The sequence below is a fragment of the Myodes glareolus genome, chromosome 24, assembly GCF_982192425.1.
Source record: "Myodes glareolus chromosome 24, mMyoGla1.1, whole genome shotgun sequence".
NCBI lineage: Eukaryota > Metazoa > Chordata > Mammalia > Rodentia > Cricetidae > Myodes > Myodes glareolus.
This window is the reverse complement of record NC_142049.1, coordinates 22952051-22962634: the sequence shown is the minus strand read 5'-3', so window position 1 is coordinate 22962634 and position 10584 is coordinate 22952051. Positions and strand designations below refer to the sequence as shown.

The window sequence follows — 10584 nt, the reverse complement described above, 5'->3', positions numbered from 1 at the left end:
GGCAACCACAACCTAAGTTCACTGTGTTACATAGAAATAGATTGATGACTGCCCAGCAATATTAATTTTCCAGCTTCCCTTGCAGCTAGATGGGGATGTAGGAGGAGTCGTAATGAAACAAACAGAGCCAGCCATCCTCCACATGTTTTTCCCTGATGACATCAGCAGCCTGGCCAAGCAATGCTCCAGTTCCATTTACATCACAATAGGGCTTTTGGGGAGGGAGACTGAAAAAAGCAATGACTGGCAGGAATCTGAATGACCACGTGAAGCAGTGTCTCGAGATTGCATTGAATAAGCTTTATTCTTGATGTCTTATTATTGGGCTTCCTCTTTACAGCAGTTCAGCCTTGTCCAAATCAAATATCCCATCAACACAGTCTAAACACTAGTGTTATAAAATAATTGAAGCCGGGAATGGTGACACAAACACGTAATCCCAGCACTCAAGAATATGGAGAGTTCAAGGCTAGACTGGGCTATATAGCAAGTCCATATACATACATACATACATACATATATATGTACATACATATATATGAATGCATACACACAATTGAATCCCTCAAGCATTACCTCCTGATAAATCCTAAGACATCTTAAAACACACCCCTCTCTATTTCTTTCTCTCTCTCCCCCCCTCCCTCCCTCTCCTCTTCTACCCATGGATAGATTTGTCTGCTCTGTAGTCTACACTCAATTTTTGGTGTTCTCCTAAGGGAACCTTTAAAGTTAGTTTTTTCTGAAAACCAAGATCTCCCTGTGTGAAGTAGAATTTATTTCTATCCCTCCCAAAGGGCCCAAAGTTTACCTACCAAAATAAGAGCCCATGAAAGAGGTCTGACTCGGTCATTCTTGGAACATTCATCAGAACGCTTAATGAAATTGGGTGTCTCTCTGAGCTTCCCTGTGGCTCATGTGACCTAGAGAACCCAGAGCCCACAGTGCACCAGTGGAGCTCATCCATGAACATTGGATGCATTTCACTGTAGGTGACAGCCAGTCATTCACACTCCACTAGCTTTGGTACCACTGTTGAAAGTAGAGGTCCATGCTGACTCCCTAGGGTGTGTAGTATTTCTGTCCTAAGCCTATCAAGAAAGGTAGGGAAATGGGGGGGGGGTTCATTGACTTTGGACTCATGAACGTGACATGAACGTGAAGCCTGATTGTTTATTCTCTTTTGGAACTTGTTTCCTATAAAATACAACTTCAGATAAAATACAATAGTTTTTACCTGCTAGGATTGGCACAAGGATACAGGCAACATCTACAACAGGATGTTGTAGGGGAGGAACTCAGTAAATGATTGCAAAATAAAATCCAAAGGGATCCACCCCCCAGCCAGAAGAATAAGAAGTCAGCAAGCCTCCCCACCTTCCAGATCACCACGAAGGGAATGGAGCCTGCCAGCTGGTTCCCAAGGCCTCTAGATTGTTAAGGCCTGGCTTCTGTGGGAGCTATTGTGGGACGGGAGGATATGTTCACTGACCACAGCCCAGCTGGTCTGCAGCTGCGGCTGCCCAAACCTTCAACTACACTCATGTCTAAATCAGTCAGCTTCACAGAAGAGTCAGCTTCCAAGTCACTTTATTCTGCTGCCTAAAATAAAGAAATAAATAAAAAAAATGAGGAAATGCGGTGTTGCTTTTCTGTTCCCAGGACTGGTAGTTAACTTAAAAAACAAAAACCAAGTTCTTATTTTGCTTAGATTACCATTCTACCATATATAGCAAATGGGGCTAAAAAGCTGACAACATTTTTATGAATTAATTTGGTCTTCTTTCCTTTTTAACTCTTATTTTTTTATTTTGTGTGTGTATGTGTATGTGTGTGTGTGCGCGGACATGCACACATGTGTTCTGCAAATATGAAGGTGTCAGCCATCTGTATACCACATCATGCATGAGGAGGTCCGAAGACAACTTTTGGGGTAGGTTCTCGCCTTCCACCTTGTTTTTGAAGCAAGATCTCTCCCGTTGCTGCTGTTGTGCTGTGGACTCCAGGCTCGCAGGCCAGCAAGCGTCCCGGAAATTCTCCTGTCTCCACCTCCCATCTCACTACTACTCCATAACAGATGCAGTCCCCACATCCAGCTTTTTCCACGGGCTCCAGGAACAGAATCCAGTTGACCAGGCTAACGGAACATTCTTACCCACTGACCCGCACCCATGGGCACAGCCCCTGGGTTTTTAGATTCCCACACATTAAGGTATGGAAAACTAAATGATGTCCAAAAGAAGGTTTGGAGCTGCCCTGCCACAGGTCTTATTATCATTGACTTCTCTCTTTTCTAAGTCTCCCCTTCTTTGGCCCTTTGCACCAAAGCTTTATGGTTTCTGTATGTTGTTAGCTTTTGTAGAGTTAGAGATCAAACCCAGCACCTTGCACTTCTCGGCAAGCATGCTAACATAGAGTTATCTGCCCAGCCCACTTCTGCTGCTTTGGTATTTCTTCATTCCTCAGTTCTGCACAACATTTCCACTGCCAACACCTCCTTCTTCCTAGTGTCTTCTAAGTACCCTGGACCGCCAAGAGCAATAGGGTCTCCTGGCTGCTCGCCCGCCTCTTGTCTCTGCAAACTGAGCTCCATCCATCCATCTATATTCCTTTTCAACTCAACTGCCGCCTATGGTTCTCCTGTGCTCGTTCTTCAGCAAAGATAGCGGTCGGAAGACGACTTGCTTTAGTCTGTTCTCTCCTCCCATCATGTGGTTCCCAGCAACTGATGAAGCTGGGTCTTGGCAGCCAGCGCCTGCCATAATCACAGTACCCACAAACTTACTGACCCGAATCACGACCTCGGTGTCCATTTTTAGCCTTGATGTCAATTATTTGAAACGTAGTGTCTTCAATCTAGTTAAGACGCCTTCCTTTCCTGTCGTTTTTTCTAAGATATGACCTGCAGGTTCCTCTTTCCATTGACCCCTAACCCAACACACCCCATGGCTGCTGGCCATAATAAAATCTAACTGACAACGTCAGATAATGCAGCAATGCCCCTCCCTCTCACCCTATATTCTTTTAGCAGGTCACAGCTTCAATAAAGCCACTGGTTGGAAGCAAAGGCCAGCAGGCTGACCCAAAGTACCATTTGCGAGTGCAGGTTTTATTAGAGGGAGGGGTCTACACTGATGGACAAGGAGCCTGATTTCCAGAAAGATCTCTCTGTTCCTATTTTCCAACTTTACTACAGGTGCCTAAGGGCAAAGACTGTTTTGTAATCAGGATTCCCAGGCAGGGTCCAGCCTAGGGTCTGATAGTGACGTCAATGTTTGACACAAACCCCCTGCAGAGACATTGATCCAGGAGGGCAGGCTCCCAGCACTTACTGCCTTCCCTAAAGTCACTGGGGCCAGGGGTGAGCTAGAGTGTCAACTCGTTTTACAACGGGGTCTTGGCAGAGTTCTGACTCACACTCTGAGTTCGCGCTACACTTTTTACAGCTCTGAACTTGAAGTTACCGAGAAAGAGGGGCTGAGCGGAGCACTCTGACCCGGAAGAGACAGCCAGCCATGTGCCTGTTTTGTCAGTCAAGCCAAAGAGAGTCTCTCCTCTGCTCATCCTGAATTCACTTTCTGAGGGTGCCTTCTCGCCCAGCAGGTGCCACCACTCATTTGCAACAGACAGAAACAGCAAATTGCTCCACACCCCGGGAAGTCCGCCAGCTTTCCCGCCCGCTGGGCGTGGTCCTGGGAGGACAGCCGCCTCCCGCCTCTCGGGTGCGCCAACGCCGGGCTCGTCTGGCAAGCCCGGCCATTGACTCTTCTCTCGCCTAACTAGCGAGTGGAGGCCTGGCGACCTGGGCTCTCCGCTGCGAGCACGCGGTTCTCACAAAAGGAAGGAAAGAGAGTGGCCGGGAAGGAGTAGACACCCCAGCTGTCTTTTTATGAAGACAGAGTTTTAACTCTCCCTCTGCTACTTTACCCATCAGAAGAGAAACTGGGACCGGGTGTGGTGGCCCACGCCTTGAATCCTAGCACTCTGGAGACAAAGGTAGGCAAACCTCTGAGGTCGAGTCTAGCCTGGTCTACAGAGCAAATTCCAGAACAGCCTAGGCTACACGGGGAAACCCAGAAACCCAAAGGAGGAGGGGGGGGGGGGACACACTGACTTCTATAGATATACCTGTGGATTGCTGCTTCCAGTCCTAGCTTGCTACTGACATAGTCAAACAAACAAACACAAGTCTTGAACCCAAATTAGCCAATTTCCTGTCCCAATGCCTAAGGAATTCAGGGTTAAAAGAAAAACAAAGAATCCCTGGAGGTTTATATTAGGAATGTTTCTAGATTATTCTTGAAGCCACGCACAGTTGTTAATTGGCTGCCTCAACATACCCCTAAGGCCATTTTTAAAGGCAGTGCTCCTAGGCATGTTTCAGCCGCCTGTGCAGACTTCCACTGTAGTTTAGTAGGGGATGAGCAGTGTGTATATGGTTTGTCTTCAGCTACCTCGCTCATCAAGGTAAATAACTCTGGCTTCCTCCACGGACCCACAGCTGACCTGAGATTTATCCCTCCTGGCCTAGGCAGTGGCCTGTTTGTACCCCCCGAAGAGAAAACCCGGCACTTTCTAAAGATGACTTTTGAAAACGAGACGCAAATTGTGAAATGTCAGGCACCTCCAGAAAGAGAGCAATTACTGTGTGTCTGCTTTACACCAGACTCTACTGGATGCTGGGATGGCATGGTGACCCCAAGGAGAGGTTCGTGACCACTTACAGCGTGGTGAGAAGGCCACAAATAAAAGTGTAATTACAGATTGATGTCAGAGGCAGGAAAACAACTCCTGGGATTTGAGAATTAGGGATGGGGTTAGGGGAGTGTCTCTAAGCAGAGGATCATGGAGTGTGTGTGTGTGTGTGTGTGTGCGCACAACACACACACGCACACACACACACACACACACACACACCACTTCCTAGTACAACTCCCTTATTTATAGACAAGAAAACTGAGGCTCAGAAGACCTAAAAGATTTGTCCAAGGTCGGGGCTAATTACGGAAACTAGCCAACTGCAACACCCAATCCCTTCCTGCTCATAGCACGTGTTTATTTATAGCCCAGTTATAGATTATCCAAATTCATTTGGCCAATAAAACGCAGAATATCGAGTTCAAAACCACTTCCCCTAAGACCGCAGCATAAATAACGGCGGTGTCTTAAGTCCAACGATACCTTTTCATTAAATACGGAGTTCTCATCCTATCAAAATTCAAGCGCTTGGTTCAGTATAAAGAGAAGGTCAGGTCGTAACCCTGTCTAAAATATCCTGGCAGCGCTCACTGTGCAGGGCTAATTTGGGTGTGAGCTGTGTGTCCCGGCTGACTTCACACCCCAGCTAGGGTTTCAGACCTACACGTGGCTTTGGAGCGATACCCTGGGGATGAGCCGCTGCGGGCTTGGCGGTGCTCTCCACTGTGTGCGTGAGCTGCATGAAGTATCCCTTTGAGAAGCCCAGGAGTTTCCTCTGGCAATTTTGCGAGGAGGGCGGGGGTGGAGTGGTGAGAAGACGCTGTGACCGGAGATTACCTCTGAGGCTGGACCGCGGTGGAGAGGGCGTGTGAGTCGGTCTTTTTTACTCCAGACTCTGCAAGTGTAGTAATTGTAATCGTGTATATTCCGGCACTGTGCATACGATATACATACTATTTATTTTTTTCAACATGATTCTTAAACGAGACTAAAATCCCACTGGAACAAAGGTGTGTCTTGGCAGAGGTCAATATTTATCCCCGATAAGAAACCTTTGACCACCGGGGGTCCCCAGGTTGAAAAGGTGGACTTCACGACATCTTTGCCCGGGATTAGGAAAGTTGGTTGCGTTGGCGGGAGGGAGAATCGCGGCACTTGCTGCTCGCAGCACCCGGAGATCGCGAGCCCGCGGGGTAAGATTGCGCTTTCTGGCAGGCGCGCCCCCACGTCCTCACACACCCCATTAGCGCGAATCGGCAAGGGTGGGACCGCGGAGGGGCGGAGCCTTCGGAGCCCCGACCCCACCTCTCCCGCCCCTCCCTCCGCCCAGCCCGTGCTCGCCCCCCGCCCGTTCCCGGGGCGCCCGGCCCGCCCCCTCCCCGCCGCGCGCAAACGAACCTCGCGACACCGCGCTCGGCGGTGGCGGTGGCGGTGGCGGCGACGGGCCGGGCGAGGGAGCAGGTTAGCCCGAACCGCCCTACTCTGCAGCTGTCTCGGAAGCGCAGGCTGCGCCCTGAGCCCTGCGCCCGGGAAGCACTGGCCGGCCAGCCGCTCCCGGGACCGGCTCCTCCAGGCGCTCGCAGGCATGCAGCCCGGGAGCAGGCGGCGCGCCTCGGGCCGCTACTGAGTCCGCGGAGCTGCAGAGACCAGCTCCAGCCGGGCCCCTCCCACCTCGCCCAGGGACCCACGAGCGACCGCCCTACACCTAGTCTTCGCGCGCAGCCCCACCAGCGCCACCCCCCGCGGGCTGGAGGGGCTCATGCAGCCGCCAAGGTAAGCGCGGACAGCGGGGCAAAGGGTCCTGACGTTCCTAAGGCGCCGCCGACACTTGCGGTGGCCACCACGCTGATCTGCGGTTCCCCCAACCCAGTGTTTCATCTCACACATTTGGGGCTTTGCCTGGGATGAATCGCCTTCGCTCTTGGCAGCAGGAAAGTTTTGTGGTTTGGTGTTTGTTCTTTTTTTTCCTCTAAAATACTGTCCTGCGGGCAGCAGGCGCTGCGCGTGGCTGGGCAGACCCGGCGCACGTCCCACCCACTGTGAACCGGCCTGGAGCTCCCTCCTGCGCGGCCACCTCTTCCTGAGGCAATTGCCCCTTCTGGCCCGCAGAGCTCTGGACGGGTCTAGCCACCCCGCTCACCCACCATAAAGCCGGATTGGCTCGCTTCACCCAGGCCAGGGAGGCAGAGGCTGGAAACGAGCGCGCCTGCCCGGGGAGAGGGGAGTATGGGGGGGAACGTTGGCCTTGTACACCGTCCAGGTTCAAGTGTGAGTGACCCCTGGGATTGTCTGGTGTGCAAGGCTTGGAGTGGGTGCTAAGGGGAGAGAATCCGGAAAGGTTCGACACCTCCAGGACTCAGCGCCTGACTTGCGCCTTGGCTCTTTCCTGGGTATGAACTAGGGAAGAGGGGCAGGTGTATTGGGGGGACCAGTGCAAATGTGAAAGACGCTCGGGTGCAACTCTGGATTGCATCTTACTGAAGGAATTGCATTAGATTTGCTCGGAGGGAGAGTCAATTTCCCCCAGACTGGGATTTTAATGGGAGCCTGTGCGCTGTTATTATGTGGTGTGGTTTCGGAAGGCGTTGGATTGTATTTATTTTATAAATTGGGTGTCTTGAGGCGGATGGATTAGGGAAAATATCGCCATCTAGCGGAAATGGTGAGCTCTGCCGTCCTCTCAAGCCTCAAAGTTGGGCGTCCTCCAAATTAGACGCCTGTACGAGGTGGAGAGATGGAAACTAGTCATGTCTAGAAAGACTAGTTCGCAAGAGTCGCAGTCGTCCTGCGGTGCTGGAACACCCCGATGCCCGGAGCTTAGCTCCAGAGACCGAATGGCGAGTCGTATTAGTGACAAGAAGTCCTCAAGGACTCCCGTTCCCTTCTTTGTGTAGTTTTAGGATCTTCTAGTAAAAACAAGGTAAACGGTCACCTGGCGTCTTTCTGGCCCAGGGATCTGGTAAGTCTGTGCTGTCACCTTACTGCTCCCCAGTGTATCTACATCTACACAGGTGGTCTGTGAAATTAATGTTAAGCCATGACCCCTTAGGAAAGAGATGAGGCGTTTAAGTGTGCTCTTAGGGGTAACTGAAGAACTGGCGGAGAGGGTCGGGTCTTCTGCACTGGAAGGAGACAGTGTATCCCCGATGGTCTCTCTTTCTCCCCGCACCAGGGGAAGAGTTCCTGCTGGTTCTGGTACCACAGCATCATGACAAGCGAGCCTGCTTCACTGAAATGACGGACTGTTCGCTGGCATGCAGATGGACAAAGGCTCTGGGTGGGGCACCCACACTTCCAGGCAGGCTGCGCATTCTTTATGGCTGGCTTGTACTGCCACCTTCCAGGCCAGCAGATACTAGCAGGGAATGAGATCTCTGTGTGAAGGGCACTCTGACTCCTTGGAGAGCCTTGCGGCTTTCTGCCTGGGATGAAGTGCATCTCCCACCTCCGGACTCCTCTGGGCTGCGGGTTGCAGTGGTAATAAGGGGGTAGGGGACCTCCTTTTCCTTTTCCTTGTGTTATGTATCCCAAACTAGTGTTGACTTCTCTACGTAGCCAGAAATGACCTTGAACTTCTGATTCTCCTACCTTTCCCATCTGCATGCTGTCACCTGATACAGGCACTGTTGGGAATCGAACCCAAGGCTTTGTGTGTGCTAGGCAAGCACTCTACCGGTAGAGCCACATCCCCAGCTCCAACCTCCTTTTCTCTCCCCCCTCCCAGACCCTACCCCTTATTTCCTTCCCCGGTGAAGACTGAGGCTTTCACTCCTACTACACACGATGTGTGTGGCTGCTCTTCCCGGCATACCCCTACCGTTCTATCTTGGTTCTGTCTCCCCACTCACACAATCTGTTTAATAATCACAACAAAAGGGGCCTTCAACTAGCGTGGCATCTTCTTAAAAGGGGGGGCATATCTGACTTGCGTTGCTGCCTGCCCAGGATGTGGACTGACAGAGAAGAAAGGCATGGAAGAGCCTGTTTAGTATGCCCGAGTCTACTCCTCAACAGCTTCTGTAGCCCAAGTTCAGAATTAAACGAATAGATGCTACACACCCCTGACTCCAGGACAGGGAGAGATCCAGCCACCCTGGCCCTGATGCTCACTGCTCCCAAGAAACAGGCTGGCATTTTCACTTCCTGGAAAAGATTCCAAAGAGGTCAAGGGGAATGGCTATGGGGCTGGGTGTAGATTAGTGCTTCTCAACCTGTGGGTCGCCAACCCTGGTCCTTTCCCCAAGGGTCGCAGATCAAAAATCCTGCAGATCAGATACTTATATTATGATTCATAACAGTAGCAGAAATTACAGTTATGAAGTAGTAACAAAATTTTATGACGGGGGGGTCACCACAACATTAGGAATTGTACTAAAAGGTTGCTCTAGAGTGTTCTTCCCTGCTACAGCCTTGCTAAAGGAATTAAGTTCAAAACCATATATGGCTGCAAAATTTGGTCAAACCTTAAAGTATGCAGCGTAGACAATGAAGCAGGGATGCCCCCTGAAACCTTCAGAAGTAGGTACCCGGTGTGGGGAAGGGGAAGTGATATATCCACTGGAAACAGCAAACCCAAAGAAGGAGTATCAGAAAGCCTCGCAGACTAATTGGAATATGTTAACTCTACGAAATAAATGAGGCGAAACCCCTCTCAATGCATTTATTCAAATTACCTTTGTCTGCTTCTGTTTCTCTTGGGGTCCTTGAGGACAAGGGCTTTGCGGTCCAAACTATCATTGTTTGGTCATTCAGCAACCTTAACTGAGGTTAACCTGATGAAGTCAGTCTCTGGTTTTCCCATCTGTCTGGTTTCCAGCCCAAATGACAGACTCCTCTCTCTTTAACCAACAGCCCGGTTCCGTCCTCCCTTCTCTTAGCCGTGAATGGGGATGACGTGAAAAGTGAAGGACCTTTACTAAGCGTCATGCAACATCGGGCAGACTTCGGTGTCCTTGGCGACAAATAAACATTCTCAAGGAAGACGTCCAGTTTCTTGTGTCCTTTGACACAAACATGCTGCCCACGGTTTAAGCAAGGGTCAGAGGCAGGACGCCTCGTGAGGTGTGTAAACCTTCATAATTCGAAGGACGAGAAGAAGCAGTTTTGAAATCTGGGCAGAAATTGACTATGTAAATGCCAAAGTCTTTGATTTAAGACGTTTTAAAGGCCCTGCTAATTGACGAGCCTACAGTGGCATGCCCTCTGAGTGAAGACTGGAGGGTAGCAAGCCCAGTTTACGGAGAGGGTCAGTGGCAGAGTTCCCCATTGGATTTACTTTGAGCTTTTCAATTGTCTGTTTCAAGCCCTGCTGCCCAGAGGTAGAACTTTCAGAAATCAGAATACTACCCTAGCCAGAGTGTGAAAAATCAGAGGGGAAAAGAACATCCCTGGAAAGATTTTACTAGCACAAGGCTCGCGTCGTCCGAGGGCCAAAGCGGAGATCCGACACCCAGGAGAGATGCTCTAAAATATGTTGCCTTACGTTTCACCGGAGCGCTTTAATAGGTGCCGCGTTTGTTCACCTGTCAGGACACTCAGATCTCAAGTTCCTTGCAGGAGCTTGCCCTACCCGACAGCCACAGTTCGTCCTGTTACCCGATAGTGCTTTCTGCTCTTATCTGTGTCCACAGAGCCGATCTGCTGGAGGACGGATGCAGACACGTTTTGCTTGTCCCTAGGCATGTTGAAGACTTTTCCTCGATGCCCGGCTAGGTGGGAACACGCGAACACACCAAGACTGACTCGTGGCCGCCTTGTAGATGTTTATCCCTCACGGGCACCTTCAGCTGCCCTCCAGATAGTCTAGCACAGGACTCATTTTCCTGTTCAGATTCATGCATGGTACTCAGCTCTGTGCGCGGCGTGAGCTCCTCCCTCCTGAGGGTC

The 10584-nt window shown here is 50.6% G+C and overlaps 1 protein-coding gene across 2 annotated transcripts in view; it reads left to right on the top strand.

Annotated features, from left to right (window-relative positions):
- The first annotated feature begins 3759 nt into the window (after nucleotides 1-3759).
- Nucleotides 3760-10584, top strand: part of Rgma (repulsive guidance molecule BMP co-receptor a) — a 46655-nt gene continuing 39830 nt past the window's right edge. The window contains exon 1 of one of the 2 annotated variants that reach the window (XM_048434827.3): nucleotides 3760-3996. Coding sequence is in view for 1 of the 2 variants with exons in the window: in XM_085682631.2 (XP_085538757.1) it covers nucleotides 6458-6471 (14 nt within the window). In the remaining variant the exon portion in view is untranslated. Of the gene's footprint in view, nucleotides 3997-6140; nucleotides 6472-10584 lie in introns of those variants that run through there. The other variant, XM_085682631.2, reaches the window with a different exon arrangement.